At 41.0% G+C, this 15,893-nt stretch overlaps 1 protein-coding gene across 1 annotated transcript; it reads left to right on the forward strand.

The window, feature by feature from the left end:
* The first annotated feature begins 9,789 nt into the window (after positions 1 to 9,789).
* Positions 9,790 to 15,214, forward strand: LOC137297617 (putative ankyrin repeat protein RF_0381). The gene is made up of 2 exons (XM_067829490.1): positions 9,790 to 9,878; positions 12,979 to 15,214. The coding sequence occupies exons 1-2, from the start codon at positions 9,854 to 9,856 to the stop codon at positions 14,781 to 14,783; spliced, it is 1,830 nt and encodes a 609-aa protein (XP_067685591.1). The 5' UTR covers positions 9,790 to 9,853; the 3' UTR covers positions 14,784 to 15,214.
* The last annotated feature ends 679 nt before the right edge of the window (positions 15,215 to 15,893 follow it).

Here is a 15,893-nt window from a genome sequence, read left to right on the forward strand (position 1 = left end):
AAAACATTATTGAAGACAACACATGAAACGTGACTACAAAGAAACGTCCAAAGGCTAACATATTGTTTTGGTGTTTGTGGCTATTGTCACCGTATACAACAGTATCCTGGGCGGATATTCTCACTGATATAAATCGCTGTTATCTGGAAAACAGCAAAATTATTTCAAGTATTCAACCCTCAAGGAAAAAGTACTTGTTTTTGCAACGCAAAGTAATCAAATTGTGAAGCTTAAATGTAAAGCAAATTGCTTCAGCCAGATTTTATAATCTACAGGTCAAAAGAAAATACAGAGGTGAAATTGGATTTCACCAAATATTCCCAAAGTGAAATCTATTTTTACTAGATGAAATCAGTCAGTGAGAGAAACATAGCTAAAATTCCTGTCACACACATCAGCATCGGAATCCGTATCAGCGGTCGTTGAGGTAGCCCGGTGGTTAAAACCTACGCTCGTTACGCCGAAGATCCGGGTTCGATTCCCCACATGGAACCCGTTTGTCATAAGAGCGACCAACGGGATCGGGTGGTCATGACAATGACTTACGACTATCTTAGCTTCAAGAGAGCTTCGAAAATCTGGTTCCTGTTCTCCGATTTTACGACAGATATGAACCTTAGGACGTCAGATGACGTTGCACGTGTAGATGGGTATACATGTCAAGTTTCTTGAGATCGTTCCGTCAAAATATGTCAACTATCTGACTATAGTAACTGATTAGTGCTAATAACATGAATATTTTTTTAACGTTTAGACTAAAGCAAACATTTATTTTAAACAGACGCTTGGAAAGTGATGTTAAAATTGGCATACTCGTAAAAGTGCGGTTTCCACAAAGCTGTGATAACAAACATCGACCCTCAAATGTAAGACAGGGTATGCATTTCCAGACAAACAGTCTATGTTGTTGGCTTGCGCAGTTTATTTTCTGGTAATAGGACGGGGAAATATTACAGGGTTCAAATACAGAGAATCGTGATCGGATGTGACCTGCATCTGTTAGGTGCATTTACATCGCCGGTCAGATGTCAAGACAGTGGTGTCGCATGCGTCACTGGAGTAATTAATACGTGCGGCCGTTTGTTTAACGCCATCCTGCCATACTCAGCAATATGTCAGCTGTATGACGTGGCGGTATGACGTCGTCTGGGAATAATCGAGTTGAGACCAGACAGTTCAGTGACTGACACCGTGAGCAGGAATTGTGATAAGCCATGCATCAACCAAGGAAGCGAGGCCGACTACCCGATCCTGTTAGTCGCTTCTTAGACAACAACCTGAGACAACAACCTGAGACAGCAACCTGAGACAACCACAACGACAATGATGATGAATTGGTGGGTGGTGTAGCCCAGTGGTTAACGCGTGCGCTTGACACGTTGAAGACAAGGGGTTCGATTCCTTTCATGGGTACAATGCCTGAAGCCCCTTTCTAGTGGGTTCGCTGTGACATTGCTGGAATGTGACTCAAAGTGGCGTAATGTTTAACTCCCGTTGGTCTGATGATAAATTAGCCACTTAGCCTGAAGGAGGCAGGACCACCTGAACCGTCTTTACTCTTATATTTATTTAATTCTGTAAAAACCCCAACCAGCCAACCAACCAAAAACATAAAAACCCAAACAAACCCCGAAACAACAAGAAAACCCCAACCAACCAACCAAAAAAGCCCCAAACAAATAAACAAACAAACAAACAAACAACAACCCCCCCCCAAACAGCCCAAAACCAAACAACAAAAAATACTCCCCCCAAAAAAATAGAAAATAAAAAAATAAACAAACATAAAAAGCCAAAAAAAACCCAAAAAACAAACCAGCAACGATATTGACAAAAATGATCAATATCACACATTTCACTTGGATGAATGATTGCTGCTCACAATATGAGCTTATCCAGAGATACTTCTTCAGATTTATGTCATCCAAATATGATTTATCACGTTTTCAATTAGACGTCTTATCTTCAAATTCAAACTTTCCACACCTATACCTTTGAAATTTACCAGCGTTCCCGTTTCCCTAGGTGTGGGATCGTGGTGTATCTATTATAGTGACGCGTGACGTGTGGTGTATCCAGGTAACTACAGACGCCCTTGGAATACAACATCGTCACCGCACCTGCATCGTGGTGGGTGAGTGAGTGGGTTGGGGTTTACTTGGCTTTTATCTACAGTCCAGTAATATCAAAGGCGGGAAAAACGCAAATTGACTACTTTGTTCTCACTTTTCACGATAAAAAGTGTATCCCAAATATCCCCTAATGTTTGGTCTGTATGTAGATACTGTACAACTGTATCAATTTAACCCAGCGATAGTGGGATACCCTTGACAATCCGGGTTAGAAATTATCTTCACTAACCCATGCTTCTCGTAAGAGGTGACTAACGGGATTAGGTAGTCAGGCTCTCTGAGTTGGTTGACAAATATCATTGTATCACAATTGTGGAGACCAGTGCTCATGCGGTGTAAAACTAAACTCACTCACTCGGGGCTATGGTGTCCACGAGGTGTCCCTGTGGATACTTTCAATGTGCTTCTTTAGAGTTGAGAAAACAGTAAATATTTAAGTTAATTCACACCGCGATCTGTGACATTAAAACGCGTCTTTGATATAAGTCATGGGGTCAAGTTAAGGAGGGGAAGGTCAATTTTGTTTGACCATTTGGTCAATGTGTACTGTCCAAGGCAATGCCCTTTAATCCGTATACACGTATTTGTACTACGAGTGGCCTCTACGGCAAAGCGGAAACTAAAACCTTTCATCTAAATGGATAAAGGTGTGCGATTTCGTGGAATGACTGTCGAGTGAACTTCATTATCACAACGTGAATATCGTTTTACTCCGCTTGTGTGCAATTCAAATAATTGTTTGATGGTATCCAAAAGTGAGAGAAAACAGTGAGTGAGTGAGTGGGGTTTTACGCCGTTAAGAAGAGACATCAGAAATAGACATCACACATTTTACCCATGTAGGGAATCGAACTCGGGTTTTCGAGGTGACGAGTGAACGCTTTAACCATTTGGCTACCCAACCGCTCCATTAAGACAGAGTGGCCCGGAAGTATTATTTGTGAGTATAAATGGGCCGTGTTTCTTATTTATATACGTGTTGATAACATTAAAACTTACATTAAATTTGAAATAATACATTCATGTAAGAATATATTCATGTGCTGTATGAGTTGCATTGCATTTTTGCATCGAAGACCTTTTGTCTTAATCTCCTACCATTCATCATAGGACTTAACAGTGAGCTTAGACAGCCGCTGAATTTGTAAACAAATTTTACTGTTTTAAAAGGCCACTTGTCATTAGTTGTCTATGGATACTGTTTGTTGAATCATTTGGTCGTTGCTTAAAGTATAAATACATAATTATGTATTAGACACTTCATTTATAGACGTTGTCTAACAACTTATCTAAGGCAAATGTGGAATATTGGTGATTGTGATTTAATTTCTAAAGACTGATTATCAAACTTGTCTGTAAAACTTGGATTATCGTTATATTTTCATCTTCCATTATGGAGTTTTAGTTGTAAGACCGAAATTCATAAAATAGTTAAAAACTCGTTAGAGAAAACCAGTAAAACTTGCACATGAAATGCGCTGTCCATATGACATTGCAGGAAATCGTGAGTGAGTGAATGCGGTTCAACATCACTTTGTACAGTGCATCGGTTGGTCCCGGCATGTGGAAGGGTCAGAACCGTGGATCATTATCGCAACAAATACAGGTTACCAGTGAGATCCGCTTTAGAATTGGTCTTCAGATGCTTGTCGTAACAGGTGACTAACGGGATCAGGTGGTCAGGCACGCTTGGTTGACACGTCATCGTATCCCAACTGCGTAGATCGATGATCATGCTGTCGATCAGTAGACTGTGTGGTCCAGATTCGATTATTTACAATATTCGATGGTGACGAATGTCATTCGGGTTATAACTGTAACCCCCAATCTGTAATCTTCAGTAGCCAGTGCTTGTAGTAAGAGGCGACTAACGGGATCATGTGGTCAGGCGAAATGGCTTGACTGACAAAAGCGTAGATCGATAATCATGATGTTGATCACCGAATTGTCTGGTCGAGACTTGATTGTTAGGATATTGCTGAATGCGACGTTACACAACCAAAACCAAACAAACCTAATTGGATCCATGATCATCCTTTTACCAAACATTGGTTTATTATATATATCCTACACGTAGAACTGTTCAAATTAAACGCTACTTTTGTACCTCTATTAAATATTACCATGTATTTAAAATGATTTAATTTAAAAAATGTAATCCTTTCTGAAACTAACATTTCAGTTCTGACTAAACACTGTGGTTTCGCATTCGGTGCACATGTCAGGGAGCAGTGAATGAGTGAGTGAGTGAGTGAGTGAGTGAGTGAGTATGATTTTACAACGCTTTAGCAATATTCCAGCAATATCACAGCAGATGACGCCAGAAGTGGGCTTCACATTATGTATCCACGTAGACTACTAGATAGTCTGTCATACATGTCCTATAAAGCCCACACAAGTCTAGAAAATGTGATAAATCTAGATTTCCACAGCTTAAGGAATGAAGAAAATCTTCACTATATCCTATATTCTATATTTGTGTAAAATATTTTCATTTCAGAGACTGCTTGTTAGTCTAGGTTACCAAAAGCCCTGCCAGGAAGGAAACGACTTTGATTCTCCTGTATCAAACGATCAAAGTCTCTCTCATCCCCCTACTCTCTCCCCCCACCCCGTGTGTAGTGAACACAGACGAACTTTACAATGTCCAAAATAATGTAACGTTCAATGCAAGGGCTCGCTTTGTAGTCCTTCTACACACGACTGACTTCCGAGCAGTTGTGTGTTTGAAGTTTTGTATGTGTGGCATGTAAGTTTCACTTTCTATAACATTTTCATTTTCCCTATTGTGCTTTTGATCATCATGTATCCCTCCATTCATCATCGTCAGTGAGTGAGTGTGTGAGGCTTGGTGAATTCGTTACATCATCGTTAACAAGAACAAATAAATGCATTCGTTAAAATATTACGAAGTAAAACGCTGTACAAAATATTAAGCATTAAGTAAAACAAAGGCCGGGTGAAAGATCCAGGTTAGAAATGGTCTTAATCAACACATCCTTGTCGTGAGAGGCGACTTACTGGATCAGAGGGTGACATATAGCTGCATCACAACTGATCGATGCTCATACCAATCACTGGATTGTGTGATCGATTATTTACAGACCACCTTTATTCATAAGGAGGAATAATTGCGTGCTGCGTTCGCAATAACAATATCCTCTAAAAGTAACAACCAAAACCAACCCCCAACCCGCCTAACACCAAACAAAACAGAACCCAACAAAATCCAACAAAACATGTTCTCCGAGGTCGTCCTAGGGCCACAAAGTGGAAAGAAGTTAAAACAGCATTCGTTCTGCTTAAACATAAGATTCCGAAGTGGGATGACGAGACAGAATACCCAGCTCTCCCCAGGAACTGAAATGGGAGGTTACGTAGTCACAGTTGTCCTGTTGATTCAACGGCGCAAGATTTTGATACGAGACGACTCATCTCCCATTTGTCTGAGTTGTTGTTGTTGTTCACACAGTATAGCCATGGCCCCGTGCCACGATCGATAGTAGCTCTGAGGTGAACGTAAGTCCCATACTTTAGCACTGACTTACGACCGTAACATTGCCTTACAATTATTACGATGTTCTTGTGGAGCAGGCACCCATATAGTAACTCAGGAGTAATCTCCCTTGCAACATAGAAGCGGTAGTAAAATACTCGTGTCGCGACGGGGAACTGCGGGACTTTCATTTCGTCAGAAAAGTAGGGAAGTAGCAAAAGAAGAGAAAATAAAGCAAAAACGCTATCATCTGGATTTTTAAAGAAAATGACGTAACAAACAGCCATCTTAACATTACCACTGTAGACTGCAAGCGTCTTGATCGAATATTTAATCTTGCCGGATATTCGCTAATTTGCAATAAAAAATCATTATTGTTGCTGAAAGAATACTTGTTATTGGATGCTGAAAAGCCAATTTAATTGTTAGATTTCGGAATATATTTTGTGTGTCTGCATCTTTATAAAAATATTAAATAATGCCTATTAGATAAAGCATCCCTGCCCACACTGTACCCATGTACGCGTTAACCGCAGCCCATGCAAGAGCTGGGGTTTTACTATTAGCCCACCTATGCCCGCCACCATGTTGAATATTACGTTGTGGCGTCCAGTCTCTGTCATTCCTTAATGTTAGGAATAAGGCTGAAAGGATACATCGAACTATCGATGGATTGTAATTGTTCAGTCTCCGATGGCAATTAATCGATGATAGAAACGAAAAATCCCTACAGTATATGTCACTATCAATAACTGACTTCCGTTGATTAACTTAAAGTACACCGGAACATACAAGAGGAATTACCAGATTCGATCAATTTGATTTAGAGTTGTCCTTGTTACCTAAACAAACTTGATCTGGGGTTCAAGATTCTTGCCAGTCATCAAAAGAGACTGAAACTACATCAGTTTGTTTTTATTCCATATAATCTATACATTCATTTGGGAAATGACTTCAAATAAGACAATTCAGGAGAAAACACTTTTGCAAAACACTAGATAGAATAGCGATATCGCTATCGTAATAGTAGGTTGCAATTGACTATCGCTATCTTTATAGTTGTTTACTCATTTTTGAGACTAGATTTTCGAAGCTCTCTTAGCGCTAAGATAGTCGTAAGTGCCATACATTAACACTGACTTACGACTTTCCTAGCGCCAAGAAAGCTTCGTAAATCTAGGCTCAGTAGTCATCCCTAATCAGGACCACGTACGTGTAGTGGGCTCACCATTCTGTAATCGTAACTCAACGGGTGAAATCAAAATCATTGCAACTACGCCTGTACCGATGTCGCTTATTACGAACTGTAAATAACTGTTTCTGGTCACGACCACTTGCTTTATGTTTTAGTCGAAATGCTTGTATCGAACCAAGGATATAACGAACTAAATTTAGTGGTCCCTTTGAGTTTAGGGTATCTGGTGACATCATCGTCACTTTGTAGAATAACATCCGAGCTTGTACTTTATACAAAATATTCCTCTATCCCGAGAACATTCTCCAGAAAACCACTTCGTACCTGGAATATTCTGGAGAACAGTCAACACCACTGGATAAATCTTACTGATTTCTGCTATTTTTTTTCTGAAAATGTATTTTGCTTTCGAACACAACAGACACGAGGCAATGTGAAGGATAATGTGATATCAACGGGCAAATGATTTCCATGTACTCCAGTAGATGGAAGTTCGTTCCTGTAGTCCAGTCAATGGACTACATGGCTACAGGGGTACACTGCACTTCTTATGGAAAAATCTTGTTTCAGGGGCACGTAAACCAGCATGAGATATTTTACGTCTGTTGCCTCAGGTCCATAGGAGGTTTGCGTTGCTTCAGGATGTAAAAATGAGTGAGTGAGTGAGTGAGTGAGTAAGTGCTGCCTTTCACGGCGGGGGACACCACTTGGCGTCATACGTATACCCATATGGGGAATCGAACCCGAGCTTCAGCATGACGAACGAACGCTTTAACCCCTAGGGTACCCAGCCACCCCTTCAGGATGTAGATCATCCAAGGGAATAGGAAAGTGAGGAGAACCCCAAAATGGCGGGACAGGTTTATATCCTTAACTTTCTTGGAAGTAGGGAAACAAACTGAAACAACTCTGGTACACCAAGTTTGAATCTAGTAGCGAGACACGAGGTCTTCAAGGGAGCAGGGGAGGTATACATCCTTTCCTTGATGTAGGGGTATTGTAACAGTCTGAAACAACTCTGTGTCATTCAGAAAAGAGTTGTAAAGAACAGATTTGTGTACTTTAATTGGGTTGTATGCCACGTGGGATTCGAACGCACACCATCAGTGTCGGGCACCTAATCACCAGCGTAGCTCTGACGTGCCAAATCTGAATCAATTTGCCTACGGTGTGAGGCTGTTTTGTTATCTTGTTTTACATGACGTCATTTGACTATGGTGTGAGACTACTTTGTTATCCAGTACATGATGTCATTTGGCTGTGGTATGAGACTACTTTGTTATCCAGTACATGATGTCATTTGGCTGTGGTGTGAGACTACTTTGTTATCCAGTACATGATGTCATTTGACTGTGGTGTGAGACTACTTTGTTATCCAGTACATGATGTCATTTGAATGTGGTATGAGACTACTTTGTTATCCAGTACATGATGTCATTTGACTGTGGTATGAGACTACTTTGTTATCCAGTACATGATGTCATTTGACTGTGGTGTGAGACTACTTTGTTCTCCAGTTCATGATGTCATTTGGCTGTGGTATGAGACTACTTTGTTATCCAGTACATGATGTCATTTGACTGTGGTGTGAGACTACTTTGTTATCCAGTACATGATGTCATTTGACTGTTGTATGAGACTACTTTGTTATCCAGTACATGATGTCATTTGACTGTGGTGTGAGACTACTTTGTTATCCAGTACATGATGTCATTTGGCTGTGGTATGGGACTACTTTGTTATCCAGTACATGATGTCATTTTCCAAGGGTATGAGGTTGTTTTGTTATCTTGTTCATGATGTGGCGTACTCACTCACTTAGCATTCAACATCATCATCAGATAATTACGTCGATGTGGTAACGCTTAAATTTAACGCAATGTTATGAATATAATATATTTTGCAAGTAGAACATAGGTGCACCTGAATCAGTGACACATCACTCTGTTCCTGTTACGAAACGCTACAATAGTTACTGTTACACAGTAGAGAGCCACGAGGCGTCGGCAGGGAAAAAACATTATAGGATTCTGGCATTCTAAAGGGAGGCAACTCTACATGCTAAACAGCACTACAGACGACTGCGTTGAACATTCCCTTGTACTATTCAAACAAAAATCCATTAACTTAGTTCGCGTTTTTCTGGCCGCTGAAAACCTTACATCCTCATGAAAGCAGTTATATAAGTCTTGACATTTCGTTTGAAATGGGTTTCACTAGAGTTTGCTAAGAGCTTTGCATGTGTTAAATATTTGTTTAGCCGATGGAACTGGAGTTCGTCTCATGTGCTTGGAATAGGTAGGCGGTAAGTCAGAATTAGTTGTTCGGGTACATTCATTATTCAGGGATAAACATGTTACTTGGGTAAAGAAATAATATAATCCATAAAACAATTATAAACTTCAAGGCTATTCCAAAGAATGAGGGGGTCGGTTAGGTAGCCGAGTGGTTATAGCGATCGCTCGTCATGTCGAAGGTCCGGGTTCGATACTCCAAATCGGTAGAGTTTATGAGGAACATTTCTGGTGTCCCCCGCCGTGATATTGCTGGAATATTGCTAAAGGTATGGTAGAACCATACTCACTCACTCCCCAACCAATTGAGGCTACTGTCACAAACAAATTAATGAACTGAACGTCAATGGAAGCTAAGACAATATATGCACTGTATCAGAGAATGTAAATACTGGATCTGCGTCGGTCAAACAAAGGGCTGATATCACGAGCGACTGTCAAGGTTGCCTGGATATTACGAGAAACAAGTTATCCCTTTGTGTCGGCCTAAACGATATGGTTCCGTGTCAGTAGGACTCCAAACAAGCTTTCCTCATCGGGCGTTGACACCCATAGAAAAATAAACAATTATAAAGAGTTAAGAGCCATACATAGTATAATATCCTTATAGATTTTCCGGATCTGTTATCTACATTCCTACTTTTCACATTTACCTTGTTCATGTTCATATCTGACGAGTCAGGTTACACGTGTAGGCGTCCTGTGGATAGATGAGATCACCCTGAGCTTCACACTAATGTGGTTCCTAAAGAGACACAAACGTAAGTGAGCGTAGGATTTACGACCCGTGTCTTGCCACTTATGGGTCTATTTCATGGACATGATTATAAATTTAGGATCGCCATTTCCATTTTGTTTTCACTATCGGGCAGATCAGTTTTAGTTTTCCAAAACGTAGTATATTGGTGATTATACATACTTGCTAAATTTGACTACAACCGCCAGCAACTGAAGAACTTGAGTAAGTCTAGCTACGGTCCATGCCGGTAGCAAAAGTACTCCAAGTCCCCATGGTCCTTAGCATGGTGATCTACAACACATTCTGCCGAGGATCGCCATGGTGATCTACAACACATTCTGCCGATCTACAGCCCGTTTCATTTTGTATTGTTCGTTATAGAAATCTATTTTTGAGCAGCGTTAGATGATAGTTTAAAATTCTGGTTCTTTGATAGCCATTGCTTTACTGTCCTTTGTCGACAGGGTTTTTAAAATGTAAATGTATCTATAACTTGTTTTATGGCTGATATACTGCCGAAAATTGAACTCACTCACTCACTCTTTGAGTCAATATTATCCATTAGTTCACGCTTCAGTCTATAGTGTATCGTCTCATCCACTTCGTCTTCACTCATTCACTCACTCACTAACTCACCCACTCACTACCCACTCACTGACTCACTGACTCACTGTCTCACTACCCACTCACTGACGTACTGTAATAGTATTAGCCCCATATAATGTAGAATTTGGGACAGTGTTTTATGAGTTGCTGAGTAGAACAAGTAGAAGTGAATAAACGCATGACCTTTCTCTCGAATAAACATTCTATAAACTATTTCTAATTCAAACAATGTAATGAAGTAATATGTATTTTAGGAAAGCCCTCTTAAATCTTTGATCTTAAAGTGGACTTCGGCAAATGTGCAGACATGGTCTCGTTGCTATTAGGTTGAAATATTGCCGATGCGACGTACAATTTCAACTCACTGCTTTGCAGCGAAATCAATACTCGTGTTTTCAAGTGGTCGCAGATCCATATCGCGAGAGCAGATATACCAAAAATATGTTAAAATGGTAATACTGTGTCTTTGCCTGTTCATGCATGATGTCAAAAATGACTGGAAGGTTTGAGAGTGAGTGAGTGATTATGACATTACGCCGCTTTTAGCAATCTTTCATCAATATCACGGCGGGGGGCAACAAAAATCGACTTCACATAATGTACCCATGTGGGGAATCGAACCCTAGTGTCCGCAGTGACGAGCGGACGCTTTAACCACTAGGCTACCCCACCGAATTTGTTGGTAGGTTTGGAGACTGCAATACTGCCTGTGAGGACATGCATTGTAAACACGAGGATGATATCTCAGTAGGATTGCTCCGTTATAAGACCGTACTGGTCCAAAGAACCCCACCCACGTTAATATAGATTGGCAAGGGTCTTGAACGCCACGTTAAGCAATGTCACCTCGCCACTCTTCACAACATTCATAACATAGTATTGAATATAGAATTGAGGAGTCAACACACATACACCTATTGCATGATTCGCACTGTTGCCAGTAATCACTGGTGCATGTTGGTCATGTATTTATGTATCGAACCATATCGATCTGTGGTCATATAATGGGCTCACGTCTAACTAAGATATTTCATGTTCAGAAAACATATCTCATTTATAACGAACACATAACCGAGTTATCTAAGCCCAACACATCTCTTGCATTATTAACTTATCTCAGGTGTACCAAACATATCTCCTGTATCAATGGCACATTTAGTGTATAACTTTTGTATGCTAATCAAAATTAGCGCACTTCATTTTTAACCAATGTACCTTAAGTATATTTAACATATCTCATGTATATTTAACATATCTCATGTATAACTAGCATATCTCAGATATGACTAACATGTCGGTATAACTAATCTATCTCACGTATATAACCGACAAATCTCACGTATCACTAACATATCTTATGTATACCTAACGTATCTCAGGTATAACTAACACATCTCAAGTATACCTGGTATCTTTCAGGTATAAGTAACATATATCAGGTATAACTAACACATCTCAGGTACAACTAGCATATCTCAGGTATAACTAACATATCTCAAGTATAACTAACAATCTCAGATATAACTAACATATCTCATGTATAACGGACGTAGCTATAACTAATATATGCAATGTTTCACTATCATGTATAACCAACATATCCGATGTATAACTACCGCAGTATCATACTCAACCAAGTGACATCCTAATCCACCCACAACACTGCACAACACTATTGACGCAACTCGACATACGACTACAGACACCACCCATGACATGTTTTCATGTTGCAACTGAAACATACTAGTACAAACACGAGAAATGCCAACACAAAGGTGTTTTGTAAACATACATAGAACCACTTCAATAGGCGTGCCTCTGTCTACAGCAAGTGTCAGACGCATAGCAATCTCTGTATCTGACTGTGGGTTTGAAGGGCAGATTGTGTACGGATCAGGTATGTTGGTTAAGCTCTAATTCTGTAATGGCATTTGACTTTCTTCTCAGTTTCTGTTTGTCTGATGTAGATCCTCAACTGCCGGTGTTGTTAGGATGTTATGTATATTTTTGATACACTCAACACTGCAGCGTAACTTTATCATTGATCTTCTTCCATCTCCATGATAACGAACAGACTCGTTCATTCTGTCATTCGTTCAGCATGTGGTGTTGTTACTGATTTCCACTGACCCATGTATGTAATCTTATTTATAACAACAATTTTGCCACTGGTGATGCGTGGTCCTGTGCATAGTGCCCAGGTTACAAATCAGGTGAAGTAAGGCCTGGGATGGGTGGTCGTGTTTGACCCACAACTAAGCTCACGTGACACATAAATTTGTGGTCTCACTTTCGACAGTGAGTTTGTTTATAATTGCTGTTCACCCAGCAGTGAATGGGTACCCAGTAGGAAGAGCCACAACTTATCCGGGGTATGATGTCTCGGTCCATTATTATTTATACCCTGTGAACTCAGATAATGTTTCGGCAGATAATCGAGACAAATTATTCCAACCTGTTGACATTTATTTTAACACAGGCTTTTTCATTAACATTTTTGAATGCTTACCTGACAGGTATAGACACCATGAATGCCCTACGCCACGACGTCAATACAATAAGAGCATTGACAGCAGACACCAACTTACACGCTGAATGCAGGCAAGGGAATCTCAACAATGTGAGAAAACTATTGACCACGAATACAGTGAACGTCAACAAAAGGGGATTGTATGGCTGGACGCCACTGCTTGCATCATCATGGAGTGGCGATATAGACGTGTTGGACTGCATCATGCATAAAGGTGGTAACATGTCGGTAGTTGATGACGGAGGAGACAACGTCCTTCATGTGGCATGTAACAGTGGTCATGTCCAAATGGTTAAATACATCATGTCCTTACACGTCGTCGACGTCAACTGCAGAGGACAATACGGAAGGACGCCGGTGATGGTGGCAGCGTTGGGTGGGCATCGCCGAATGGTGACTTTACTTTTGAATGAAGGAGCCGATTTAGCATGCGTTGACGACGACGGCAACAACATGCTGCACGTTGCATGCTGCGGGGGTGATGTCGAGACGGTGAAGTATATCCTTTCTCGAGGCAGTGTTCATGTTGATAAAAGGAATCGTAACGGTTGGACGGCCCTTATGTGTGCAGCTTGGGTGGGACAAAGAGGAGCGTTTGATGTACTTGTTAATGCGGGATGCGATGTGTCATTGGTTGACGCTAACAGAAATACAATCCTTCATTTAGCCTGTCTCGGAGGTAATGTCGACATTGTGAAATATGTCCTCGTGGAGATCAGCGATAACATTAACTGCAACGGGCAATACGGATGGACACCGGTGATGATTGCTGCAGAGAGAGGGTACAGGGACATGTTTGACTTCCTTGTTGGTAAGGATGCAGATCTATCTGTAGTTGGTGATGATGGTAACACCATCCTCCACATGGCATGTCTAGGTGGTGATGTTGAACTTGTGCAGGATGTCCTCATTGAGACACAAACTGACATCAATGTGAGAGGACACGAGGGTGTGACACCCGTGATGATAGCGGCCAGTACGGGGAATCAGATATTATTTGACCTTCTTGTGAGTAAAGGAGCCGACGTGATCATCGTTGATGACTACGGCAACAACATCCTTCATATGGCCTGTCATGGAGGGTGTGACGCCATGGTGATAGACATTCTCCTTCAGAAACAGTTCACCATCAACAGTACAGGACAGAAAGGGATGACACCAATCATGTTCGCTTCCCGAGCCGGACACGAGGCTGTGTTTGACGTGTTAAAGAGCCAAGGAGCAGATGTATCAGTTTTAGATGATGACGGTAACAACGTTCTCCATCTGGCATGCCGTAGTGGTGATGATGCTATGGTGCTCCATGTGCTCATGGAAACCAGCATTGACATCAATAGTAGAGGGAAGTTGGGGCGGACACCTTTGATGCTTGCAACGCTGTGTGGACATAAAGGTGTATTTGACGTTCTTTGGAACAGAAGTGCGGACATATTACTTTTTGATGACGAGGGTAACACCGCCTTTCACCTTGCATGCCTGGGAGGGAATGTTGAAATGGTGCATTACGTTCTTTTACAAACCACATTAGATGTGAACTGTAGAGGCAAATATGGCAGGACTCCTGTGATGCTGGCAGCAGAGATTGGTCACAAGGGAGTAGTTCGTACGCTTATGAGACAAAGATGTGATCTGTCACTGATTGATGACGACGGTAACAACATCCACCATGTAGCCGCCATCGGTGGGGACGTGAACATGGTCAGGTACATTCTCTCAATGAACGTTGAGGGAGCACACGCTAGAAATAAGCATGGATCAACACCAGATATGATATGGAAAGAACGACAGTGACCGTAGCGTTATATCCCACAGTGATGAAAGAGTGAAATAAGTGACACAGATCTTGAGTGAAACCCCGGGTTATGGTGTTAACAAACCGGGAAACATAATCAGGTTGAATTTTTCATTCAAATCCACGATCAGAGGCGTTCTGAATTCTAATGGAGACACCATAAAGTCGAGAACAGGCACATTGTAGCGCAAACAGCGTTGCGCAACAGAGAGAAGATTTACCAGTTTTTCTATGTGCAAACGAAGAGCTTCGCTCTCATAGAGGAAAAATGGTTATTCTCTCTTTGTTTCTTTTAGTTGTAATACAGTTTGCCTGTGAGTCGGGCTATCTGCTGTCGAATACACAAGGAATAAAGTTTATTCCTTAGTTAATGAAGCAGCTACGTTCTTGAGATGTATGATAGGTCTGTGTCATAAATTGCTAATATGTTTGAATGACGTGTTCATCTTATTAATTGTTGTTCGTAAACACTGCCGGACGAGGGAAAGTACCCCCTCATGTTTGATCATGTCAGAGGCTACATATGGAGCAAGAAATGTGTAGTCAGTGGGCTATATTTGATATGGCAACCATCAACTGAAGTTAAACGTTTAAAGACACACAGCACTAATATGGATCGTGGTCTAGATTTTACAGCCGCTTCTGAACAATGGAATAAATGATCGGGATTGACGACATTCGGCGTTTTCCTGTTCTCTAAGAGGTAGTTCTAACTCACACCCCCTTTGTTCATGTGCGTTCATTGGGCTTTATCTCACTTCAGCGATATCACGGCAAGGGACACCAGGAATAGGAATCGAACCGGGTGCTTTGGCGTGACGAGCGGACCCTTGAACCGCTGAGCTACCCACCTGAATTCTTTAAATTCCCCAGTGTATGCTATGACACTGGTTTCAATATCAAAGCGTCTACATTATCAGAAACAATACTTTGTATGCACTCATGTAAGAGAAAGTGCATCTATGAGTGAGTGAGTGAGTGAGTGAAAGACCAGAAAGACCAGTAATGTATCTTACACGCAAGTGTGATGATACATACGTTTCATAAATGTCATTTAATATATCACGACAGGGGACAGCATAAGGGCTTCACACATCGCACCCATGTTG

The sequence above is a fragment of the Haliotis asinina genome, chromosome 10 (assembly GCF_037392515.1).
Source record: "Haliotis asinina isolate JCU_RB_2024 chromosome 10, JCU_Hal_asi_v2, whole genome shotgun sequence".
Classification (NCBI taxonomy): Eukaryota; Metazoa; Mollusca; class Gastropoda; order Lepetellida; family Haliotidae; genus Haliotis; species Haliotis asinina.